Source organism: Pantherophis guttatus, chromosome 1 (genome assembly GCF_059756535.1).
Source record: "Pantherophis guttatus breed Tessera chromosome 1, ASM5975653v1, whole genome shotgun sequence".
NCBI lineage: Eukaryota > Metazoa > Chordata > Lepidosauria > Squamata > Colubridae > Pantherophis > Pantherophis guttatus.
The window spans coordinates 342,203,969-342,231,688 of record NC_142063.1 but is presented as its reverse complement, the minus strand read 5'-3'; the positions used below and the strand labels follow the sequence as shown (position 1 = coordinate 342,231,688).

The window sequence follows — 27,720 nt, the reverse complement described above, 5'->3', positions numbered from 1 at the left end:
TGCATGCGCAGCCAACAATCAGTTGGCCAGTGGACATGTGCAGGCCAGTTTTCGGCACTGCCACACTCCGGAAAAGACGAACCTCCGGGTTCTGGCGCACATGCACACTCGACAATCAGCTGGCTGGCGTGCATGCACACACCAGTTTTTGGCACTGCCCCGCGCGTGAAGGACAGCTGATTGGGTGAACATGGCATGCGTGCCAGAAATCCAGAAGACAAACAGGCAAGGCCACGTGTGCCAGGTGACCTGGCTTCGTGTGCCACTTTGGACACGCATGCCATAGGTTCGCCATCACGGCCCTAGGGAGATACACCTGGTGGGACCCAGAAGAAGGGCTTTCTCCAGGGTGGCCCCCTCTCTTTGGAACATCATCCCCAGAGATTAGAATGGCCCCCACTCTAGCACTCTTCCGAAAGGCGCTGAAGACATGGTTCTCCAAGTGGGCCTGGGGAACACAGAGCGGGATGGAGCCCATTAAATGGTGCTGTTACCAGGGTGGGGGTGATTTTAGTATATTAATTTATTATATGACTCTTCTTTTATTAGTTTTATTGTTTTTATATAGGGTTTTATATTCTGTAAGCCGCCTTGAGTGTGAATAGGCGGCAATATAGAATGAATGAATGAATGAATGAATGAATGAATGAATGAATGAATGGCTATTCCTAAGAGCTATCTGCTTCTCCGATGCACTACAGGACTATAATTTCCCCCAAAAGCCTTTCAAAGCCACCCAGAAACTTCAGCTGGTATAAATGAAGTGTTACAAACATACTTCCATATTATACCCACTGCTGAGGGAGTTCCATTGATTGCCAGTTTGTTTCAGATGCAAGGGAAAGTGGTGACTGTTACCTTTAAAAACCTACTTAAGAGATCACCTTTCCGGGACAAACGTCTGACACTTAACCCTAACAGTGGGCTTTTTTGATGAGAGCTCCCCACCTTTGGAACAGTCTACCCCCCTTTTTTTCCAGAAGCTTTTAAAAATATGGCTATCCCACATTGGCTTTGGGAACTGTCTAATTTTTTTTTATTATTATTATTTTTTAACAAACATATCAATGTGTGAACAGTGTGGCACCTGGGTGTCATACATTCTAATATAATTAAAACTAGGAGAATTAATAATAGTTATTACATTCAATCAACTTATATATTTCTACTAATGATACATGTTTATATTAAGTTACAGTCTGTCATTATTCAATTATTCCATGCTTTCTCTTGTTATTGCTTTTATTTTATTATATAAAAGTGTATACACTAATATTCCCCCTTCTCTTATTTCTATCTTATTCTAACTTTTAATCATGTCACCCTTTATTAAAAGACATTTTCTTTCTATCCTACCTAATTTCTAGTCATGTCGCCTACCTAAAAAAAGAAAAGAAGAGATTAAAGGGAAAGCAAATCAGAACAACAACAAAGAGAAATCATCTATCCATCGTCTCTTGCCCGCATCAATACTTTAATTGCTATGTCTAATGTTGAGCTACCATCAGTAGTGTTAAATTGGAAAAACCAGGCAGCAAGTCTTCGCTACTGCAATCCTCCTATTTTTGAGATTTCTTGCCTTCATCTCTTCTCTTCTGGATGGCCATTAAGTGATTACAGGTAGTCCTCGACTTACAACAGTTCATTTAGTGACCATTCAACAGGGTGGATAAAAATCAATGATTTTTTTAAAAGAACCAAAAAAATCAGATTTTTTTTATTTAAATCGGATTTTTTTGATTTTTATTGAATTTATTTTAATAAAAAACTTTTGGGGTAAAAAATCTATCATAAGGTAGTTTTCTATTTAAGATATAAATAATTTAGTTTATTCAGCATGAAATGGAGCTTAGTTATGTAGCAGGAGGCTGTATATTCTGCAACACTGGGACTATCGGTGAGTCAACAGTGGGTCAAAGGAGTAGCAGAGATGACAGTTGCTCTTTAAAAATTATGATTTAAATCGAGTTGATTTAAATCAAGCCTTTTTACTAGTGATTTAAATCATGATTTAAATCAACTCGATTTAAATCAAATCTACCCTGCCATTCAAAGTTACATCGGCACTGAAAAAAGTGACTTGTGACCGCTTTTACAGTTACAACCTTTGCAGCATCCCCATGATCATCTGATCAAAATTCAGATGCTTGGCAACAGATTCATATTTATGACTGTTGCTATGTCCAAAGATCATGTGATCCCCTTCTGTGACCTTCTGACAGTCCAGGTCAATGGGGAAGTCAGATTCACTTAACAACCGTGATACTAATTTATCAACTGCAGTGATTCATTTAACAACTGAGGTAAGAAAATTTGTAAAATGGGGCAAAACTCACTTAACAAATGTCTCACTTGACAGCAAAAATTGGGAGCTCAACTGTGAGGGAGGTTGTTGAAGACTACCTGCATCTGGATTTTTTAATAGTATTGTATATATGTCATTAGGTTTTGTACAGTTTTATCTTTTAATATTATAATCCACCCAGAGCAGCCTTGTGGTAAAATGGGTGGCTAATACATTTTACAAACAAACAAATCACCACTCTTCTAAGGTGCTTTTAACCAGGACCAAATGTTTCCAATTGCCATCTGGGAGATTTCTATTAAGTGTATGTTTGCCTTGTTTTTATTCTGTATTTACATATATTAATGACTTCTGTTTACAAAAGACTTAAACCATGCCATGAAAACAAGACCATAAAGACAACAAGAAACAAAGAAAGGGTAGAGATGGAAGAATAACAAAAGGAAACAACCTGTCGTATTTTTCAGACTATAAGATGCACCGGTGTATAAGACGCACCAAGATTTTGAAGAGGTAAGTAAGAAAAAAAAGGGGTTTGCCCTCCCCATCCCTAGGAGCAATCTGCAGGCACACCCTGTTTTTGCAAAAAATGGGCCCATTTTTCGCAAAATTGGGACGAGCGGGATGGAGTTTCGGGAGGCAAAAAAATGGCTGTATTCGGTGTATAAGATGCATGAACATTCCACCCTCTTTTAGGGGAGGGGAAAGTGTGTCTTATACTCCGAAAAATACAGTAAGTTAAAAGAAGGCTTCAATCATCTTCATTTAAAGGTCTGAGTGAAGAGTGGGGGTTTTTAGGCCCCCTTTGAAACACCAACAAGGTGGAGTCCTTTGGATCTGGGGAGTAACCTCATTCCATATGGCAGGTACCGCAACACACACCCAGGGTCCGGATAGATGGTACTGCTTAACTTAAGGAACCTGGAGTGCTCCAACCCTGCCAGACCAAGCTGGCCAGGCAGATGCTGTGGGCGATAAGTGGTCCCTAGATTAACCAGGCCCTCTGCCATTTAGGGCTTTGTAGGTAACAATCAGCCCCTCAGAAGTAACCTGTGCAGCTCATATAGTGTTATATAGCCATACCAAGGCATGCCCAACAGTGCCTATGTTGCTGCATTCTGGAATAGCTGAAGCTTTTAGGGTGCAATTCAAGGGCAGCCCCATGTAGTGGTGTACATTGGTGCAGCAAATCATAAAAACTGCCAAGAAATAAACTTTTTTTTTCTATTTTACTAACCTCAAAAGTACATCAAGAGAATAGTGTTTGAATCAAGCTACCAATAAATCAAGGAAACATTTTGAAAAAGATGAGAACATTATACTAAACTTTCAATTTACTTCCACCCTTGATTTGCAAACACGGTGCAAGTGTTTTTAGCAACAGCAAACATCCATAATAAAATATGGCAAAACCCAAACTGCACTTTGTACTTTAATTTCCACATTCTATGTTAGCACATAAAGTTCTCTGTGAAGAGATTTAAATCTATCTTCCAGGCCAAACATACGCACCTGCAAATTTTCATTTGATTATGTATTAAAAAAAACAACAAAACTTTAATCTGGTTCTTCACTTTGGAAGGTTGATTAGGTAATCATTTGTTACAGTGTAACTACTACAAAACTGCAACCTATTTTATGTAAGGCAAATCTGACACAGGCAAACGTTGTTTTTTTTTTCCTGTGCTGGAAAATTAGTTCAAGGACTCTTTCAAGAACGGAATGATCAATTTACCTTTTACTTCTGAAATCAATTAATTTGCATCACACTGAATTGTGACCATCACAAGTAGCAAGCTAAGGTTAAAGTCATCTAGGTAAGATGGGCAACATACAAGTCTAATAAAGACTGAAAACTTCCAACCATAAATTCATTTACAGTCATTGTAATTGACTGTTGATAGAACCATAACTTGTAATTGACTGTAGCCAGAAAAAGCTAGAATGTAGTTAAAAGTCACTTCTATAGTACAGAAAGCAAAGAATGCAAAGCAGCTCTCTATAAAAAGGCATTCTTCAAATGGGTTGAATTTTAATTTCCACAAATGCCAAGCCACTGTGGGATCATGGAAATTCAATTCTTCCAGAGAATTTCATTTTTAGATGTCCTTGGTGTACAGTATGCCACAGGGATTTGAGCCTTCATGCCATATGCATAAATTAAAAGCCATATCCTAAAAGAGCTTAATCAATTCATACTTTACTAAAATATACAGCAACCTTAAAATAGATTTTTAAAAACAGCATTAAGTCTCTGAATCAAGAAATGAAACGATTTTCCTTAAAGAAGCGATACATAAATATTTGTTTATTGCAGAAAGCGATAATTAATAACCTAGTCACATAACGTGAGAATATCTACACAACAGCAAGCCTCGAGTGCCAGAAAATGTATTTGGAAATAACTGACATCTTTAATTTTACCACTGAAATTATATACCAGTCAGGCAGTTTTTCAAAGTAAGAAATGTAAAGCAGTTGGAAATATAAAAGTCACAGCTGCAGAAATAGATTTTAAGAATGCTTCAGTTTCCTAACCGAGAAACTCAAAGCTCATTCATCAAAGCTGTAATGGCAACTGGTTGCAACTGACCTCACAGTTAATGGGGGGGTGGGGGGGGATGCATTCAGCTTCATCAGCTCTCCATGATTAAGGTACAAAAGATAATTATGCCAAAGCTTTCTTTTAGGCAATTTTTTCAGATACTAATTTTGCAATCCGAGGCAAAATTTTGCACATTAAAAAAAATTGTGTCTCAAAATGCCAAGTCATCATGGGATCATCTTCTATCTAGGTGAAAAAATATTCAAGAAGCCAAGCATGAAATGTTTCCTCTTCACAAAAAGTTTAGGAAGAGGCAAGAAACGGTTATTTCTTTTTTTTCTTTCTTTTTATGATATGTTGTCTTTCAAAACTGAGTTCTTCCAGGATAGTGCACCATAAGTTAAGAACCTTATGTGGTTTTTAATTTAAAAAAAAATTAAAATGCAATACACAATAAAATCAGAGACAGATTAAAAGCTTTTATGAAACATATATATTTAAAATACTAATATGCTAAAAGGTTTAGGATAATAAAAAAAGGTCTTTGCCTGGTGCTGAAAGAATGATTTAAGTAGATGCTTAGTGTGCTAAGCATAAAATAATGATAGTATTTTGAAATAAATATCCTATTACAATGTTTCCCCAAAATAAGACCCTGTCTTATATTTTTTTTTACCCCAAAAGAAGCGCTTGGCCTTATTTTCAGGGAGGTCTTATTATTTTGGGGTGTGGAGCAAGATGGGGCTCCTCTTGCCGTCTTACCTGATTTCCAGCTCTGCGTTTAAATATTTTCAGGGAGGGCTTATTTTGAACATGCGCTCAAAAGCCCGATTGGGCTTATTATCAGCGGATGTCTTATTTTCGGGGAAACAAGGTATTGAAAATCTGGCTTTTTCTTCAGGGTCTGAGCTATGGAATATGGCAGGCCCTTTTGGGGTATCTTTGGGGTGTTACAGCTCCCTTATGGATGTCTATTTTTACTCATGGCAATGTTTTCAAGAATATTAAAAAGAGTATTTTTAACACTGTTATACATAGCCAGAGTCATTATGGAATAAGGTGGCCTTAGGAATTGGAAAAATAAATACTACTACCCTATGTAGATAGTCCTCAATTTGCAACAACTGGGACAGTCATCACTAAGTGAGGCATTTAAGTCACACCCAATTTTCTGACCTTTTTTTTTTTTTGCAGCTGTCATAAAGTGACTCACATAGTTGTTAAGCAAATCTGGCTTTCTCACCAACTTTGCTTTTCGGGAGCCAGCTAGGAAAGTTGCAAATGGCAATCACATGACCCCAGGACACTGCAAACATCATAAATATATGCTAGTTGCCAAGCCTGCAAATTTTAATCATGTGACCGTGGGGGGGACACTGTGACAGTCGTAAGTGTGAGGACTGGTTGTAAATCACTTTAACTTCAAATGGTCACTAAGTGGGGGGTTGTAGCACTGAAAGTGTGAAGCAGTGGAGGCTTTACGGAATTTGTGTAATATGAATATAGGACCACTTTCTACTACCTTTTGCTGCAGTGTTGTGCATGAGTGGAAGTTTCTAAACTGTCTACAAGGGCAGCCCCTCAAATAACACAATCTAAATGAAACATTTCTTAGGCTACGGGATACTGAAGCAAGTATGTACCCAAGCAGGGCTATAAGTAACTCTCAAGATTGGCTTGATCAAAGGCACTTCGTAACACTAAGGACTCTTGAGCCTTATAATGCCAGAGATAGATCAAAAAGCTAATTAACTCTTAATTAAATTATTCTCCTACCTGAAGGCAAGCTGAAGTAAGAGTGCCCTATGCTGCTTCCAGAATAGGGTCTGCCAAGTCCTCAAAGAAAGGGAATTCCATAAAAGCTTCCACTCCCTACATTCCTAATGAATGCAAATGTCATGCCGATCAGTGAAAAGTGTGTTTACTCAAAAACAAAGTTTATCCTGTTGCCTCCCATTATGCATTGAATTTGGAATTATAGCCACAATTGGGTTTTTTTTTTAATCCAGGAAAATATATCAAATTTCTACAACAACAACAAAAAAACATTTACATTCGCATCACACATTAAATTACATCATATACATATATGTATTTGTATATGTGTGTGTGTGTGAATACACATTCTTACTCTCTCTCTCTCTCTCTCTCTCTCTCTCTCCCTCCCTCTCCAGAAAACAAAATCCAAGTATTAAATGTCGATCCTATTCTGACAACAAGGTGATGACGCCCCAAATCTATCTTTGCCATCTTTGACTAATTTTCCCTGCTCTGTGACGATACCATGGATAAGTTATGGCTGACTTGGCAAAAACCTAGAAGGTGTAGCTAATGAAACTTTTCCAGCTTTTACGCATAGCAAGTACAAAGATAAAAGCAAATAAAGAAATTCGGCAGAGCGGTTGCGTAAAAAGCACTAATACGCTTTGAACAGGATGTGAACAGAACGTGTCTCCACATGAGCCAGATAAATTGCCAAAGAATATGATACCTTAACATTTTTAATAAAAAAACAACAACAACTAAGAAGCGAAGTAACAAAGAAAGAATATCTGAACAGAAAATATAATATACAGACACAAGGACAGTTGTTTGGATGGCAAAGGGAGAATTTTCATTAACATGTTACTATTTTCCCCATAAAATAGAAAATTGCTCATAAGAGGATACAAAGATATCAAAACAGCAAGCATCTTAAATATTCTCTCCAACGTTTCCTCTTTTGTCATCTTAAGTGCTGTGAACAGTTAACTAAAATGAAACATGATTTTCATATAATCTTCAATATAAGAGAAGCTAGTTTATTTAGGGGAAAGTAGAAGATTTAAGCTACTTTAGAGAAAAAACAGTTCTCAAGAGAAAAAGGCAGCCTAAATCAAAGAAGTTTCTCATCTCCTGTTCCAACATACTTCTCAATGGGAGCCCTTTGAAGTTTTTTAGAAGCAACAAAGGCTTGTATTATGCCAGTGGCCTCTTTAATATAAGATAATGTATGACTAAATTTGCATCAGCTATAGCTTCTTTAGATTTGCATGACATCTATACAGGGAGAAGTATTTGCCCCCAATTTCTCATTCGGTACAACAGTCCTCAACTTATGACCACAATGGAGCCCCAAATTTCTGTTGCTAAGTGAAACATTTGTTAAGTGACTTTCGCCCCCATTTTACGACTTTTCTAGCCACAGTTGTTAAGTGAATCACTGCAGTTGTTGAGCTAGTCACATGGTTGTTAAGTGAATCTGGCTTATCAGAAGGTCGCAAAAGGTGATCACGTGATCCCAGGACACTGCAACTGTCATAAATGTGAGTCACTTGCCAAGCATCTGAACTTTGGTTATGTGAGCATGGAAATGCTGCAATGGTCGTAAGTGTGAAAAATGGTCATAAATCATTTTTTCAGCGCCGTTGTAACTTTGAATGGTCACTAAATGAACTATTGTAAATTGAGGACTACCTATCTTCTCTTTCTCAACTTAATAAATCTCAAAAGATAACTGAGGATGTAACTTTTTTTTCCAAACAAGAGAAATGTGTGCATGTGTGTAGCATAGTACAAGGTTTTTAAAGTTACTTTATATTTCACATTTCAATTGCTTACACAGAGAGAGAGAGAGAGAGAGAGCAAATTTCAAAACCGACAATGTAAAGCAATTTCATAGGACAATGGGCTACAAAGCACTTACTATATTCTCCACCAATGAATTCTAGCTTCTTTCCTGCCTGGGGCAGATGTATTCTTTGCATTCTTTGGTTAACCATATTATTTGCTTGCCTATTCAATACACTACCAAAACAAACCAAAACAAAAAAAGAATGCCGGAACTATTTCCAAAATCTAATCTTTCAAACAGATTGTTCAAATGGATATCAATCTATTCTACTCACTTGATTTTATCGCTGGCACAAAATACGCACAGCCTTCTTTATAAGCTGAGAAAAATGTAGGGAAGAGACGCCCCGTGTGTGTGTGTGTGTGTGTCTGTCTGTCTGTCTGTGTGTATGTGTATGACACAATTGCTGTTATACCTATCAGCACACGCTGTTGCTTTCCTAATGAGCTGTAAGCAGTGTAGATGTCCTACTTTAATCCCTGTAGGGGAGATATTACAATAATTGAGCTTCCACCACCACTAGAGACATGTGCCACTGTTGCAAGGAAGCCATAAGATAAAAATAATACCACAGCCAAGAGTCAGCTGCACAATTGAAGAGGTAATTTTCATATTACGTCTGGTAAATGGCTATCTGTAAAAGGAGAGACATCTTTACCCAGGACTCTGACCTTGTGGAAGGTGGGGGGATCCTTTTCAAAGAAAAGAAAAGATTCTATAAAGGGGGGAAAAAAATAACAAGTGGTTATGCCAGGCTTCATGTTGACAGCCAATGCAGCCAGCTGGCACCCAATTCCAAGCTTTCCCTCCCAGTAAAAGGCAAGGCCCAGGGTATTCTGTACTAGTGACGCTCCTCCGCTTGTTTTTGAAAAGAGAAATCCTTGCCAAAAGGACCAAATAAACAATAAGAAGCTTCCTGAAGGTCCTTCGGTGGTACGGGATTTCAAATGAAATGCTTCTAGATCCAAATCTCAACTTTTAATCCGAAGGTTTTCAAACTCGGTCCCAATGAAACTTGTACAGTTTTGTACTGAAGAAGCTTCCTGGATGAGTAGCTAAACATTTTCAAGGAAGGAAAAAACTAAGGAAGCCCCGTTGCCTTCTGAATGGCACCTTTAAGAATCTCCCGAGACATGGACATTTCTGAAAGACCTCTCCATAATACTGAACAAAACCCCATGAAGGATTACGCATCCATTCCATCCATCCACCATCGTGCATATTCTAAAATGTTCTCTTAGCTTTCATAAGAAGTTGAAGCCAGGGGTGAAATCTACTTACCTTCCCTACTGGTTTGGAAGTGTATGCGCCGCGCACACACATATCACATGTCCACGTGGACCCTCTGTGCATGCGCAAACCAAACAACGACCGGGTGGGTGGGCGGAATCTCGCACTGCCGTCACTACCAGTTCTCCGAACCACCCGCCACCATCGCTACCGGTTCAGCCGAACCAGTCCGAACCGGTAGCATTTCACCCCTGGTTGAAGCCCAACACCAGTCTCCGTCTCTTTCAAACTGAGCACGCACCAAAACAAGCTCCAGGAACCTACTATAAACCATCCTGATATGTGGCCACCCAATCCACATTTTAAAATTTCTGTTTTAAACAGACTAGCAGTTCAACCATCAAGACTACAGGTATCCTCGACTTGCAACCACAACTGAGCCCAATATTTCTGTTGCTAAGCAAGACAGTTGCTAAAAGTGCGGCTTTGCTCCATTTTGCGATCTTTCTTGCCACAAGTGTTAAGCGAATCACTGCAGTTAAGTTAGTAACACAGTTGTTAAGTGAATCTGGCTCCCCCATTGACTTTGCTTGTCAAAAAGTTGCAAAAGGGGATCACGTGATCTTGGAATACTGCAACCATCATAAGTATGAGTCAGTTGACAAGCATCTGAATTTTGATCATGTGACCATAGGTATGCTGCAACAGTCATGTGAAAAAGGTCTTTTTTTTTTTCTGTAAACTTTGAGTAATCATTGTTGTAAGTCAAGGATACCTGTATTGGTCCTTTCATATCAACCTATTTGTCTGTCTTTTGCTGTCAAGTTAAACAAACATAACAGCCTTTTATTTGCTCATTATGATATTTCCTCTTAATCTGCCCAGATCCTTTAATAATTCCAAATATAGTTTAGTTTCCTGAACTCTTATTCTGGTAGCTCTCATCTGAATACTTTCCAGTTTTTTTATGTCTCCTTTCAGTGGTGAGTTGCTACCAGTTCGCCCCGAATCGGGCAAACCGGTAGCAGTGGTGGCGGGAGGCTCTGTCTACCCACCCAGACGCTTCTGCATATGCGCGCCCACCAGCGAACCGGTAGAAACAGGTTTTGAAACCCACCCTGTCCCCTTTAAAATACAATGCTTAGTACTTCAAGTGAGGTCTAACCAGTAGACAATACAATGGAACTATTACCTCCCATGATCTGAACACAATTCTATTATTAATGGGACTCAAAGTATGCAGTGGCTTTTTAATTGCTGTATCACATTATTCAGCTAGTTACACATCCACCAGACCACAATGCCATCTTGCTCACATGTACAGATCTTATCCCAGAGGGATGCGATGAGATTTTGTCAATTGCTTTACTGAGGTCAAAGTACTGTTCAACACATCCACTGCATTTCCTTTGGTCTGCAGAACTGTAACTGTTTACAAACAGAAAGTATTCCGTGAAAAAAGCAGCCAATATGTAAACAGTTCTCAGAACACAGAAAGCTTTGAAATCACTGCTTTGAACCAATTTCCAAAATAACTCAAGCAATACGGACTTGCACAAGGAACCACCGCTGGAGTTCTAACGCTGCAGCAATAGTGTTTCATGCTCCGAAGCAAAGCCAGAGCACGCAAGGAAATTTCGAAGTCTGAAAAAGGTATAATTATTCCTTTTCAGAACTTTACGAGTGCTATTTTATAATCTTCTAAGAAGGTTCATTTGAAATGGATTATGTCATTCATTACATGAGGCCTATCACTATAGTATACTACCCCCAGTTATTTTTAGCATGGTGCTTCAGTAATTCTAGAAGCTACTGATACTTTAAACAGAGAATGAAAATGAATGCAACCATAGCAAAGCAAAACAAATCATGCTTAAAGCTTTTGAACCCTATGCTAGTCAGTGCCCAGTGCACATTAAAGAGAAAAGCATAGAACAGCAACTAAGTAAAAAAAAAAAGCTAGTAAAAAATCCCACAAATTTAGGTGTGTATCACATAAATCAAAGCATTTTGCTTGTTAAAATGTTTTTAATGCAAAAGTTTTCACACCGTTAAGGTGAAGACAAACACATAAGCTTCTGGTTTACCATATGTGGAAAACAGAGGAAGTAGGCTAACTGTACTATGCAAAATTAGTCTATTGCTGAAAAACAATTACTATTATTAGTTTAGCTAGATGAGAGGTAACTCCAGTCTATATTTTTCCCACAAGCTTGGCAACTGGAAGCTATAAGGGTTATTAGGAAGAGCTTCAACCTGAGTCCATTCTCAGAAGATTCCTCCAAAAAAAAAAAAAAAAAAAAGTTAAAACCAGCTTATCTCAAAGAGGGTACAGTACTTCATCTGCCTTCCTGGAAAGCACTGTTGCATAACTACTTCTGAATGTGTTAATAACCAAGGAAACTGTGAAGTAGCCTATTAAAAGTAAGACTGCAGACAGCCAACAGCAGTTTTTAAGGGAACAAATGATGGATTGGAGGTTAGATCTTCTCATCTACCAAGGAGGTCCAAAGATTTTAGAATGACATTGGGAAATTAATAAAAAATGGGGAATTGTTATTTTATTTTATTTTTTGCAATGGAACGCAGAATATATTCATGTATCCAAAGTCACATTTGCAAGGCAATGTTGATCGTGCAATAAATACATAAAATATCCAGCAACATCCCTATCTTCTGGACAACTGATATCTTTGTTGAAAAATGTTAAAATAGAATCATGAGCTCCTCAGCTGCTGAACGTTATGACTTGAATTCAAAGAGCTGTTCGTCATCTACCTAGCATGCACTGCACGTCTACGGTTTCTCAACCGCAACCACTTCACTCTTTGACGACCCTCTGGGAAGTATTGATAAGGAACAGAAAGATGGGAGTCAGAATGAAAAATGCAACTCTTAGATTCACAGGTTTAAGGTTACCCTTGCAAATCGATGAGGGAGACGCAGCCTAACAGGCAGAAATGACTGGTTTGCATGCAGACAATTCCAAGTTCAATTTGACTTTTCCACTAAGAACAATTGGTTAAACTACTTTTCTTTTTTTTTTGATGGGATGAGAGGGTCTCACGGCATAGCATAGCGATGGTGAACCTCTGACACGCTATGCCATTTTTGGTGACATGCCAGGCCTCCGGATCCTCGGGAAGTTGCACCAGAAGACCTTGCTCTCATGCAGCCTCTAAGGCATCCAAAAATTGTGCAAGCATTCACACATGCTTTTCTCAGTTTCCATAGTCCCCACAAGAGCATAGGCCTCCTGAGCAAATTTCAGAGGGTCTGGAGAGGAGAGTGCAGAAGGGAGGAGATTCTAGAGAGACCTCTTTTGGGAGAGGGGGTGGTACGTAAGAAATTTTCTGAATTTTTGACACACTGAGCCCAAAATATTCACCATTGCTGATATAGTGACTAAGATGCTGGCTTAAAAACAGTATGCAAGTCTTTACTTAGGCATTAAAGCCAGCTGGATAATTTGAGGCCAGTCACTCTCTCTCAATTCATCCTACCTCACAGGACAGTTGTTGGGGGGGGGGAAATGGGAGGCAGGAACATTAGGTATGCATACTGCCTGGAGCTGACCAAAAATAAAAGGTAGGATAATAAATGCCTACAAATTCAGCAGATAGTAGCAAATTAGAGAGACAAATTCAGAGCATTTGTATGACATATTGAGATAAATTTGTCTAGATACTGGCTTAGCAGTTAACAAATGGCACAGGTGGTTCCATTTCGAGTTTGCTTACGGTTTTTGTCTGAATTAGGATGTGTGGTTTTCCGAGAATTGAGGCTAATTCTGTCTTGTCATTTCAAAGATAAAATGGGTCCTTCTGAAAAGTGAAAATCTGCATCAATCAATCATTAATTATACTTCATTTCTATGTAATCTTACGCGGAAGTCATAACCTGCACTTGTACATCTCTGCAAATCAAAAGATAGTACAGTAATACACCCTTTCTCTTTTTGGATGTTTTATTTCTTGCAAGTAACACAAGTAAGCAAAGCTTAAACAGATACTCCTATAATCTGTTGGCCTTAGCTCAGAAACTGCCACGGACAAAAATAGGTTTTATGTGCTAAATTACAGCTCAGCATTACAGCAAAGAGCCTATGCAAGTTATGACTGAACAAACTCCTGATGACAAAATAAGGAAGCTACAGATTTACCACTACAATGTTTAGTTCTCTCCCCTTTTAAGGAATCTCTTTTCCGCATGTTCTGCTCAATTCTAGGACTACAGACTATACCCATCTCTTTTTCTTATCAAAATGTTTTAACAACATGTTATTTCACTACATTACAAAGAGAGGTTTTTCTTTTAAAAAAATAATCCCAATTAGTTTATGATTCAACTGGTACCATAGCAATAATAATTTCTCAATTTATTACATACTATACAGCAGAATTACCATAAAATTTCTTAGATTGTGGCAAACTGAGCTATAAAACTGAATGTTCTCTTTTCAAGCCTTGCTTCTGTCACAAACTTATTAGGATCTCACAAACATGCAATTTAAAGGGATATAGCTGAACTGTGATAAAGTACATGCTTCATGTACAGAATATATGTGATCCTGGCACAGCAGCTAAAACATATTTAACAGAAAAAACCTCAGGTTGGGGTCTTAAATAACCAATAAAGGGTTAGAGGGATAAATTACCAGACACTAAGCTTGATTATTTAATTTTATAATTTATTTATTTATTTAATTGTATTTATTTATAACATTTATTGGTCACCCATTTTACACCCTTCTAAGGTTGTTCCAGGCAGCTTACAGTAAAAAAAAATATGCCTACATTAAATCATAAATTAACATTATATCACCTTGGCAAGAGGAAAGATCTGTGACAATCTTAAAATATAGATTATTAGGTATGGGTAATCTACAGTTAGATTCACAGTCTAACACCAGTGGAAACTTAATGATTCAAGTCCTAACCAAGGATCTAAGAATTATTAAGGTAGCATCTAAGAATATAGACAATTCCAAGCAAGGTGAGGTTTTTTGTTGTTGTTTTTTAAATTAGGATTCTCAGGTCTAATAAAGTCAATGTTTCCAGATGCAAGAAAGTCCTTTAGGACTCAAGAGCTCCAATCACAATTGGGAATAACAATGGATTTCTTTTTCCATAAGTGTTCAAACCTCAGTCTGCAAGTCCTGCTATTTTGTAATTTTTTCCAAATGTTTTCCCCCCAATCCTAGCTTTACCAGAAACAACAGCACCAATGAACCAGACTTTCTTCTTTTCAATAATTGTTATATTATTATGGTCCATCACACAATCAGTCAGATGTTTAGACCGGATTTGGCATTTTTATCCACCTATAAAGTCCTTCCCAAAGATTTGGGATAAGGAGATGTTGTTTGATGATGTGAAAGGTATCATCACAGGATTAATTTATTTTGATCTCTTGATCATTTCAAATATTTTACTTTCAGATCTGAGTGAATAAAACTTAAAGGATCTACTTAAACACTCATCTGATATCTACAGTTGTTCTATCTGTGAGGTCCTTGGTGCTCTCTGAGCTTGATTATTTTCCTGCAGGTGTTTTATTACCCAAATAGGTAACATCATCAGTGCTAGTTGTACTTTACAGTTACATTATTTGTTAGTTCCTTATAAATCCCTGAAGTAGCAATAAATACTTAAAACAAGAAGCATCTTAGAATCAGAAGGAAACTTTTTTTTACAATATGGATTATCTTCTCCTATCTACGATATCTTGCTAAACATACATCTGTATCGACTCTTTTAATATTTTTTATTTCTTTTAGTACCTTTATAGATTTTATATATGTTCACTGTAATTGCTTTGCCCCTCACCTGCGTTATTCAAGGCAGCTAACAAAAATTGAAATACAAAATAAAACCATAAAAATATATACATACTAAAGAAATACACCTCCTGCTCTTCCAAAGGCAGAAAAAAATGAAGGCCAAGCTTCATTGCAGAGGCAGTAAATTCCATAGCCTGGAAGGGGGAGAAAGTCATATCTCCTGTACTCGAGAAAAATGAATTTCTGACAGCATTGGCTTCTTAACGTCTAGACAGGTATAAGAAAATTCCATAGATAACAATATTAAGTCCTGTGGTAAAGGACTTAGTTACTTACCTTCTAGGTGTTTTGCCCCCCTGTTATTGCTGCTAAGATCACAGCCATGCATTCAATATTCTTAGCAATATACTGATTAGCTTTGAGCTGTTGAATGCATAAAGCTTTTCCTTTCTCCTGGTATAGCAAATAAAGGGAGATCTCCGAAAAGCCCAGAGACGGTGCTGTTTCATTGCCACAGCAAGTCCTGAGCCAGACAGAAGACGCGCACAGCAAAATTGTCATGATATAAAAATGGGAATGGTTTGAGTAGCTATTCATCGCATAATTGTGCCCTTCAGATGTTTTGGACCATTGCTATTTTGCCATTGATCAAACAACATAAAGGGTAGAAGCTTAAATCCAAAAAGACATTAGAAAGCACGATATTGCTTGCTCCTGACCTATATTATAGCGTATACTGTAATTACTGCTAATGTTACAACAAGGCTTCTACATTAACTGACTATATATTATGTTATTAAGCAATCTAATAGCTGAAGTTTTTCAGTGATAATTAAATTAAATACATTAAATGGAAGAAAAATCGTTGAAACAGAATAGGTCAAATTAAAAGTTGCCAGCAGGACACAGCAAAGCCAGAAGTAAAAATAGCAGCACAGCAAGGTTATGCAAAGCACATAAACAATTCTACTTCCTAAAATACCTGTAACCAAAAACACCACAATACAATACACAATACAGATGAGTCTTGCTATAGAACTATCCATTTGCCTCAAATAATGAGCCTAGAATTTACATACTTAATTCAATTTTATCTATAACAATTAAAATCAAACACTGATCATGCATACTTCCATTTTGTATTCATTAGAACAGCCTTATCAAGAATTTTTAATTTTGTTTCACAATATTTTATACCACTAAGGGGTCCTTGGTGCTCTCTGAGCTTGGTTGTTTTGTTGCAGATTTATTATTGTATCTTCCATGTATCTATACTCCCTATGGAGAATACAGTAATCAAATTCCCAAGATGGCAATGAGATGGATTCCCCCCCACCCCCGATAACAAACAACCAAGAGGACACCCTTAAAATACAGGCAACCCTCGACTTACAGCTCATTTAGTAACCATTCAAAGTTACAACTGGACTGAAAAAAGTGCCTTATGACCAGTTTTCACACCTATTACTGTTGCAGCATCCCAATGGTCATGCGATCAAACATCAGACACTTGACAACTGACTCATATTTATGACGATTGCAGTGTCCTGGGGCCACCTCCTGACAAGCAAAGTCAAGGCGGAAGTCAGATTCACTTAACAACTGTGTTATTAATTTAACCACTGCACTGATTCACTTAATTGTGGCAAGAAAAGTTGTAAAATGGGGCAAAATTCTCTTAACGGATTTCTCACTTGGCAACAGAAATTTTAGGCTCAATCATTGTCGTAACTCGAGGGCCACAACATTCATAGACAACCTAAAGACTTTAAATATCACGAGAAGATGCTGACATACTCGCCCAAAATTGAAAATACTGGAGATCCCTTGCTGCCAAATAGGTTATATAGCATGGGATGAACTAATGCTAAAATCTTCCATATATGTTATTTGCACTGATCTTACTTAAATTCTATAAGCTTGGTGACACAGGAAGGTTATGATTCTGGATGTAAATTAAAAAGGAATACCCATTTTAGACAATCGGGTAGAGATGGTGGGAACTGAGACTGCTTTCCATTTTCATTCCCATTCCTTTCTCTTAATCTGTCTATTAGTCTGAGGATCTGTAGAAAACAACTCTTAGCTTTTTCATATGTGTGGCAGTTAGAATATGTAAATGTTTAAGTTACAATAATGTAACACATAGATATTAACTTTTCAAGGATTAAATATGACATTTCAACATTGATGAGCATCTTTATGTAGAGCATGCTGCTGCCAAAGACAAGCTCACACACCAGTTTGCTAGGATAGGTGATGAAAAAACTGCTTAAATAGCCTATATTTAAATAAGCGCTTGGAAGGTGATGCTTCCAAAATTAGAGGGAATGTCCAAATGTTCTGAAGACCACTGATGCCCAGCTTTACAGCTGAACTACGCTGATTTATTTTCAGATTAAACCAACACGTCACTTTCTATGTAAAGTAAAACTCTCTTTTTAGAACACGACAAATTAACTTGTTCTGGGCTATTTATAACCTCTCCTTCCCTCAAATTTTTGCCACTATTTTATCAAACCTTGTGTTAACCTTTCAATTTTACTGTTTTTGTTACTTCTGTGTTTGGCTCAATAGAACGCAATGAACATGGTTCATATAGTTTGTTTTAAAACATTAACTTAAAAGATTTAATACTTTATATCTTTATGTACTTGCCATATAGAATACTTTCAGAAACATGAGTTACTGACACAGGAGACTTTACATCAGCCAAATTCAGGCAATTCAAATCTGCTAAGCCTCTTTTAAAAGTTTCCACAAAACCCAACTTCTACAAGTTTTTTTCCTCCAACTATTTTGTTCAGATATTTTTTTTAATTGCCTATCGTTTAGTTACAGGTAATCCATATTATTAGTTAAAAATATAACCCTCTTAGCCTAAATATACTTAATTCTTGCAACAACCTGGGGAGAAAACTGTTGACAGCAAAAAGGGGATTAATCAGCAGTATGTGCAAATGCATAAACAACTGTGAAATGATGCACGTTATTCACTCCTACCAATTACTAGTATAATTATATTAAGAACATAAATTGGTGTGTACAGTACCCAGTCAGACTACTTGTTCATGTAGCCAATACTATCAGCCAGTGAAGGGTGCCATCACCTGCTACTTAATCCTTTTAACTAAAGATGTCAAGAACTCAGTTTAAGAGCTTGTTTATGCTAAGTAGGTAAACTGTTGAGACAAAGGCACACATATCCAGCCATTCACTCAAGATGGTAGTTTGATCAACCAAAACAGATCCTACCTACTCCTCTAACTCATTTTAAAACCAGGAACACAATTCTCCTATGGATGTAACAAAACTGATAAAATTACCCAATCTTCCACTTGCCTCATGATCAGACCTGTAAATTCAACACAATTTCCAAATGCAGATTAAGGCTAGACCAAATTTCAGATACGGAAATAAAGCCATCCATACATCCTCTTGCAACATTTTTCCCAGAGAAGCCACAACATTCCAAGCACATATATGTGAATCTTTACCATCCTTGCTTGTTTTCATACTGCACTAAACCCGTGGCCCTTGTAACCACGTGAAAATTCCACACAGTACTAAGCAGGGTCTGTGGCCCTTCATAGACCTCATTTTAGTAAAAACAGCAGCATCCACTTACATGGAGCTTAAAATATAATAATTTTGAGCAGAAACAACAGAGTCCCTTGGGAGTGGGGCGGCATAGAAATGTGACAAAATAAATAAATAAGTACTGAATGAGCAAATACAATGACACACGTTTCATCCTCTCTTTCTTTAAAGCCAAGCTTGTCAAAGCCAGTAAACTAGCAAAACAATTTCTAAGTGGGATATAATAAATAAATAACACAAAGTCAAGGGGAAAAAATGTTACCATCACAAAAGGAATAAAAAGAGCTTATCTATCCGTGCCTTACCTGCTAGGTCATGATGAATTAGGTCTGCAAAATTGGGGTCATCACCCCACCAGAAGATCCATAGTTCTCTGCGCCCAGGCCTTTGGTCTCGTCGCCATACACTCAAGACATCGGCCTTCAGGCAACGACTGTAACTGCTTAAGATGGGATCTTCTTCGGTTACAGGGAAAAGAATCGGAGCAGACATTGGGCCCTGCCATATGTATCGTTTCCATTTAATCCCAGTTAAATCAGCCTGAAAGAAAAATCGAACAGGCATTAAGAGCAGAAAGAACCGGATGTTCTCTTTTAAAGTTCCAAACTTTTATGAAATGCAGAGTTCTCTAGTAATTTCAAGCAAACTTTTTTTTTCTTATTCTAGTGAAGAAACGCATAAGACACTTCAGAAATTTACAAAATAAACATTTGAAGCCATAGCAACTTCATTTAGTCAATCTGTGCTCCATAAAGTCAGTGGCAGCAGTGTTGTTACTCAAACACAGTAAAATTCCATTCTAGGATGTAAAAAAAATGTTTTCAATAATGCCAGGGCACATTCCAGATATTTTGGACTTTACTTCTCATGTCACCCAGTCAGCATGTCTAATGATAAAAGTATTGAGAGAGCTGAGTCAAAACATCCAAAAGGTTACTCTCAATGGCTGTCTCTCATTTGGTTGTATCTACTGATTATCCCCATATAAAGAACCTGCACCTCTAGATAGAGAGAGAGAGTCTGCCCATTTGTCAGAAATGCAAACACACCTCAGCCATAAGCCCCTCATTAGCAAAGTTATTTAGTACTTGAGACATAATTAAACAGAACCAAACCGGCTTTAAATACATGAATTCCAATAAAAGCATTAACTGCTACTATTTCTACTAGAGAGGAATGGAGAGGGGAAAGATAGCAAAATAAACTAAGACATTTTTGAAGCATAATTCAAAAGAACTTTTTAAGGAAACCTTCCACCTCTTCCTTCCAGCTACGAAATACCACCACACTGCTCCCTCACAAATGGGGTCTACAAATTATCACAAAAATTGCCTGGGCTCAACTTCAACTATCTTTCATGCTCTATTCAATATATTACTTCCCTTTCAGCAGAAAATATAGGTTTTTTTCTGTTTCTTTAATCTCAACAAGGACAATCCTGCTCGCTCCTTGTAGTGATAGAATTTGCAACAGTTGGTGCATTTGAAATTTGGGGGGGGGGGTTGTGAATAGGATAGTGATAATTCTGAGAATGGGCCAGCCTAGCCCGTGTTCTTGCTGATATATTCCAGCTTCTTGAATTCCTTGCACCAGCCATCCAAAGCAATTCATCTACTTTTATCAACCAGTCAAAGCTGCTATCAATCGGCATTTAAATAAAACTCCAGAAAGAGGTCAAAGCCCTAGCTAGGAAACTCAACTGGATTCCACCGAAGGAAGAAGGTAAACAATGTTATAAAAGAGCATGTTTGCCTCCATCCATCCTTTTTTTAAAAAACCCAAACTGGAGCCTACAAATAACAAGGCCCCTCCCCCAGAGGCACTTTATCTCCAATCTGAGTAGGGTTCTACTATTAGGGGAGTTGGGGTGAAGGCAGAAAAGTTAGCTTGAGAAAAAAAAAAAGGGGGGGGAGAGGCATGCCTTGGGCTAGAGCTAGACAGAATGAAAATGAGCCGAGATAAAATAAACACAAGAAATCAAGTTGCTAGTCCTACCACCTACAACCACCACCACAAGAACAACAACAAAAAAGGAGGCCAGAGAGAGAAAACGAAAGTTTATTGGGGGGGGGAAATCAAGGTGATAAACAAAGGACTGGAGGAAGAAAGCGCTGGGAGAGAAGAGTGCGAAAGAGACTTGTAAGCAAATCGCCTTGCCAGAAGGAAAGAGAAGGGGGGGGGGTTTACAGGGAGAATTGGGCGACTCCTGGCTAAGGCCTACTCCAGAGGACTTCTCCAAGCAGAATGCTAAAAATGGCTGCTTTGCTTCCATTCCTCTCTCTCCCCCCCACCTTCTTTTCCTCCTCTTTGCTGGCGATCTCATCTCTCTCTTTCTCCCTCCCTCGCCCCCCCACTTTCCCTTGCACGGTTTATCTCTTGCGATCTGCCCTTCAACGCCTCCCCCCCCGCCGCTTCTCCCCCCCCCAAAATAAACCAAGAAACACACACAGACACACATACACAAAGTAGCCACTCACCAGACAGAAAAGGTTGGAATGGCAATCTTCCAGGCTGGCCCCGTTCGGCACGAAGCAGGAACTCATCCTCACAGCCACAACCCGCACGCCATTATCCCACAAGCCTCCGACAAGAAAGAAAAGACAAGAGACAGGAGCGAGAGAGCGACACACACCACCACACCACACCAGACCGAGAAGGAGGGAGACACAATCAAAGGGAGGGAGGGAGGGATGGGGCGGTGTGATGATGGGAGGGGGGGGGAGAGAACAGAACAGAAAGGGCCTATTCCTTCTCTAAAACACACACACGCACTGCAGGGAGAGAAAGAGAAGGGGTGACGGGGCTGCCCGGAGCAGGAAGAAATAAGCTAACCCCAGGGAAAGGAAGGAAGGAAGGGCTTTTTCCAAACGAAAGAAAAGAAATTTCAATGCCTCCCGGCCAGGAAAAGGTATAAAGATAAATCCGTGGAAAGAAGGAAGGAGGCAGGCAAGGAGAGGGCCGGCGAAGGTGGCTGGCTGGCGGGCGGGCGGGTGGGGGGGGAGGATAGTGAATCCAAAAGGGCTGGCAAAAGGCGAGAGATTTACGATCTTCAGCCAGCTAGCAAGCGAAAGAGAGGAGGGGAGAGGAGGAGGAGGAGGAGAAGGGCGGGTGTGAAGTAATCCAGGAATCGAGCCCGCTGCTGCTCCCTTTAGCGCCTCGTTTTTCTCCCGTCACCCTGGATTTGCAAGAAAGACACACGGCCACCCGCGAAAAAGGAGAGAAAAGAGCGGCGGCGGCGGCGTGAAAAGGAAGGCGAGCCGAAGGCCAGGAGGGCCGAGCCTTCTCCGCGGTTCTTCTCCGAGCTGCTTCGGGCCTCCCCGGCCGCTGTCCCGGTTCGGACGATCGGGGATCCCCGCAGGAGGAGGGAACTTCCACTTTGGAGTCGGGCTCCGTCGCGACTTCTTTTGCAAGCCCCGGGTTTCCCTTCGGCTTCCTAAAGGGAAAAAAGGGGGGGAAAGAGTTCTTCTTTTATTACGACGCTTGACACCGAGTCGCGTTTTTGTTTTTTCCTCCACCGCTTTTTTTTTTTTTAATAAGGAGCCGCCTTGAAAATCTTCCGACTTCCCATGGAAGCGAAATCCAGGGATGGGTGTTTGGTTTTCCAGTCCGGGTGAAAGGAGTCTTCCTTTGCTGTTTTGTTTTGTTTTTTTTTCTTTTTACAAATAGTGGAGTCGGGAGAGGAACCAAAAAAAAAAAAAAAAGTCAGTTTCCAGGAAGATGATTTCCCCACCACCACCTCGAATTAAGAAGCCAAGATGCTTTTCCAGGAGGGGGGGAAAAATCACAATTCTCCGATTGTCTTGCGATTTTTTTTTAACCAAATTAAAACCAAAAAAAATAAGCAGCCCTCCTTGTCCTGGATACAGTGGATCCCTTCAAGCTTCGATGAAAATAACACAATCGGGGGTGGATTCCTTGTTTTCCCCCACCCACACACACACACACAAATAATCTTCCAAAAGAGGAGAAATCAGCCAAATGCCCCCACCACCACTACCACTTCCCCAAAAATAACTTTTGGAAAGTGAAGATTTTTTTTCCTCCAGATAGGAAGCAACTAATTCAGCTCTCCTTGATTTCCTTTCTTGCAAACAAGAGGGCCAAGAAACTTCCTTTTTTTTTTTTTTTTAAAGAAACGCCGAAAGGGAGAAGAAAAAACAAAGTGGATCTTCTTCCAAAACGATAAATGATAAAAAGTTAATCGCGAAGGGGTCCTCGATTCAGGCTTATTTTCCGCGCAATTAATTCTTGCAGGAGTTGATGCCCCGGGATGAGATTGTGGGAGAAATTAGCTTTTTTTTTTTTTCCTCCTCTCCCAAGTAATAAGTTACTGGAAACAAATTTTTCTTCCTTTCTTTTTTTGTTGGTAATTCCTTTAACTTCGCCCCTTGTTTTTCCAGGCAATGGAGCCCATGCAAGTTTTTCTTCCACAAGCCTTTTTTCCTTCTTTCCTCAAGACCCCCCCCACCTCAAAAAAACCCAAACCCCAATGAAACTTTTTCTTCTTCTTCTTCTTCGCACCTGGGAAGAGAAGCTGAAAAAGGACGAGGGGAAATTCCTCCAGATATTATGTATTGAAAAAAAAGAAAAAGAAAATCTGGAATAACGATCAGCCACTGGAAATGCTCTCGCTCTGCTCGCCCCCTCCCCACCTTCAGAAACGATGAGGAAGGGGAGAAAAAAAAATCTCTTCTCCTTTCCAGATATTTATTTTATTGATCCTCCAGAGACGTTTGGGGCGAGAGAGCTTTTGGGGTTGCCCCCCCCTCAAAATAAGAGCGGGGAGGGGGGGTTTATAGACTTTTTTTTTTTAAAGCCGACTTTTTCAATATAAATAAGCGTCTCCGGCCTCCCCGGAGTAGAAAGAAGAAGAGACCCGGGTCCGCCTCGCGTCCTTTTTATTTATTTTTTTTCCTCTAATAATTAAAATTCCTGAGGCGATTTGGGGCTCTTCCTCCCCCGAAAGGCTTTTGACAGGTGAGGACCGAAGAGACGACTTCGGGAGGGGGAGAAAATAAATCCAGGGCCGGCGCAGCGTTTCCTCTTCGCTTCCTCGGCGTCTCTTCGTCTTCTTCTTCTTCTTCCCTCAGCGGTGCCTCTGTCGGCGGCTTCCCAGCCGAGGCATCCTGAGCGCCGGATGCCCTTCTCCGCCTTCCTCCTGCGCAGCCGCCTTCGCAGACTCGGCCGTCTCCTTCAGCGGGTCTCCCCCATGCCGCCTCCGCCGTCGTTTCCCCCCCTCTCAATATTCCGGCTGTGTCGGACGACTCCCCTCCCCTCAAGAGCCTTATTTCGGCCAATTTTTTTTTTCCCCTCAGTCTCGCCTCGCTTCTCTAATGGCGGCCGCGAGCAGGCGAGCGTCGGAAGGGAGCGAGCTCCGCCCCTTGCAAGGCCATTGGCCGCCCTCTTTCAGAGGCCTTCCCCCTTCAACCAGGCCTCGGCTCCGAGGATTGGACGAGCGCCCGTCACGTGGAGATGCCGCCCGTCATTGGCTAGCCGAGGAAGCCGAAAGGGGCGGGGCGGAGGACGGCGGTATAAAAACCCGAGAAGCGGAGGGAGGGCCGTCGGAGAAGCGGTTGACGATCGATGGAGGCGGCCGAAAGGCAGAGGCCGGGATGAGGGGGAAGAGTGAAAAGGGAAGACCAGGGAAGCCCGGCGGTCAGCTGGCGTGAAAGGCGCCTGAGGAGAGAGCGCCATCTAGAGGGCCGGTGGAGAGATCGCAGGGGGGAAAAAATCCGAGAAGAGTGGTGGATGTTATATATTTTTTTTGTTTACAAAATACTTGCTCCTCATAATTTGCATTGACATTGAGGTCCTTTGAAGTGGTTAGCTTGGAATTCAGGCTTTATTTCTGTGATTTCCCCCCCCCCACTGAAGTTGAGCTGACATTTATTTTTTTTATTTTTTTTGCACTTTTCATTACCGGTAATCCTCGTTGAATGACTGCCTCATACAGTGACCGTTCACAGGTCGGGGATGAAAAAGTTAACTTTGCAACTTCGCGAGTCTGAAAAGCAAAAGAGAGCTGAAATTAGATCGCAAGCATAGTTGCGGTTTCGTTTAGTGACCACTTTGCTTAAGAACCGAGTCACTGGTCCCCGATTCTAGTCGCTAAACGAGGCCCACCTCTATTTCTCTGGGAGCATCTTGAGGATGGAGTACAAAATTAATTAAGTTATTTGGTTGTCAGCAGTGGTATTTGATTTCAAATGCTCTGAAGCCTTCTGTTTTAACAATTTAATTAATATATATAATTAAATTATGTTTTGATAATAAAACCGTCTGGTTGACTTTGGGCCAGTCAGTTTCTCTGAGCCCAACCCACCGCACAGGGTGGTAGTTGTGGGGAAAATGAGAGGCAGGTATGTTTGCTGCCCTGAGTTATTTATCAAAATAATGAAGTACAAGTAGCCCTTGACCCAAAGGTGATTTTTCAGGAGGCAACTGCACTTCCTTGTTTTTTCTTTGAAGACGTTTCACTTCTCATCCAAGAAGCATCTTCAGCTCTGATTGGATCAGTGCTGGGTTCCGCCCGGTTCGGCCAAGCTGATAGCGGTGACGATATGATGTCACCGAAACAGTTCTCCCCTCCCTCGCGTTATTCTTACCTTTTATTTGGCCCCACCCCCAATCTATTGCTGCCTTCTGAGTCCCAACTGATGGACTATAAGGAAAAACTGTTTAAACTCTTGCCGCGGCCTACAGCTGATCAGTGGTTTGGTGGTAGACTGGTGCCTCAAAAACAAATGAGTAGATCAGTGCCTGCAAAAATAAATGGGTAGACCAGTGCCTGCAAAAATACATGAGTAAACCGGTGCCTGCAAAAATAAATGGGTAGACCAGTGCCTGCAAAAATACATGAGTAGACTAGTGCCTGCCTGCAAAAATACATGATTAGACCAGTGCCTGCAAAAATAAATAGGTAGACCAGTGCCTGCGAAAATAAATGGGTAGATCGGTACAGCTCTGCAAGCAGTTAAAAGCCTGGTAGACCAGTATCTCTGCTAAATCCTAAAGAATTGTCACATGACCATCAAGCCACGCCCACAAAATAAGCCACACCCACAGAACCGGTAGTAAAAAAATTTAGAACCCACCCCTGGATTGGATGGTGGGGAATTGAAGGATTTATATTCCTTGCAGACACTCAGAACTGAAGAAGCTTCTTGGATGAGAAGCGAAACGCCTTCAAAGAAAAAACAGCACCTTTGGGACAACCATGACCTGGATCAGGGATAGGCAAATATGGCCCCTTTACGACCTGTGGACTTCAACTCCCAGAATTCCTGAGTCAGCCACCTTGGCTGTCTCAGGAATTCTGGGAGTTGAAGTCCACAGGTTGTAAAAGGGCCACATTTGCCCACCCCTGACCTGGATGACTGAGGATCTCCACAGACAAGTAGTCCTTGACTTACAACAGTTCATTAGTGACTGTTCGAAATTACAACGGCATCAACTTAAACAAGTGTTTTTCACATGGCATCCCCATGATCATGTGATTAAAATTCAGAAGCTTGGCAATCGACTGATATTTGTGACGGTTGCAGTGATCACGTGATCATTTTTTGAGACCTTCTGACAAGCGAAGTCAATAGGGAAGCCAAATTCACTTAACAACCATGTTACTAACTTAACAACTGTGGCAAAGAAGTTCATAAAACTGGACAAAAATCACTTAAATGTTTCATTTAGCAACAAAAAAATTTGCACTCAATTCTAGTAGTACGTTGATGACTATAAATAAATTAAAAATTAATATAAAGTTTCAAGGAATATAGAATAGAATAGAATTCTTATTGGCCAAGTATGATTGGACACACAAGGAATTTGTCTTTATTTATTTATTTGTTTATTTAATTTGTATACCGCCCTTCTCCCAGAAGGGACTGAGGGCGGTGAACAGCCAAGAGTGAAAAAACATACAAATACAAAAGTTAAGATAATTAAAAAGAATTAAATCATTAGCTTCCCAATTTAAAACCCCCAAGTCCATAAAATTTAAAATCCCAATTAAAAACCATTTAGGCTAGGCCAGCTTGGTGGAATAAAAACGTCTTCAGGGCTTTACGGAAGGTCCGGAGGTCCGGGATCAGTCGTATTCCAGGAGGCAGCTCGTTCCACAGGGCGGGTGCCCCCACAGAGAAGGCTCTCCCCCTGGGGGCATAGTCTTGGTGCATACGCTCTCAGTGTACATAAAAGAAAAGATACGTTAATCAATAATCTTATAATGATAGTCATAGGGTACAAATAAGCAATCAGGAAACAATATCAGTATAAATTGTAAGGATACAAGCAACAAAATTACAGTCATACAGTCATAAGTGGGAGGAGATGGGTGATAGGAACAATAAGATTAATAGTAATGCAGACTTAGTAAATAGTTTGACAGTGTTGAGGGAATTATTTGTTAAGCAGAGTGATGGCATTCGGGGAAAAACTGTCCTTGTGTCTAGTTGTTCCGGTGTGCAGTGCTCTATAGCGTCGTTTTGAGGGTAGGAGTTGAAACAGTTCATGTCCAGGATGCGAGGGGTCTGTAAATATTTTCACAGCCCTCTTTTTGACTCGTGCAATATACAAGTCCTCAATGGAAGGCAGGTTGGTAGCAATATTCAAGGAATATTGGTTGAGGGCTTCTAAGAAATTTCTTC

At 39.9% G+C, this 27,720-nt stretch overlaps 1 protein-coding gene across 4 annotated transcripts in view; it reads right to left on the bottom strand.

Moving 5' to 3' along the window:
* The window catches only part of MED13 (mediator complex subunit 13), a 156,508-nt gene extending 133,694 nt beyond the window's left edge, over nucleotides 1-22,814 (bottom strand). For all 4 annotated transcript variants that reach the window (XR_015733180.1, XR_015733183.1, XM_034434573.3 and 1 more), the window contains exons 1-2: nucleotides 21,553-22,814; nucleotides 19,381-19,615 (exon numbers count right to left, since the gene is read on the bottom strand). Coding sequence is in view for 2 of the 4 variants with exons in the window: in XM_034434573.3 (XP_034290464.2) it covers nucleotides 19,381-19,615; nucleotides 21,553-21,618 (301 nt within the window). In the remaining 2 variants the exon portion in view is untranslated. The remainder of the gene's footprint in view (nucleotides 1-19,380; nucleotides 19,616-21,552) is intronic.
* Nucleotides 22,815-27,720: the final 4,906 nt, after the last annotated feature.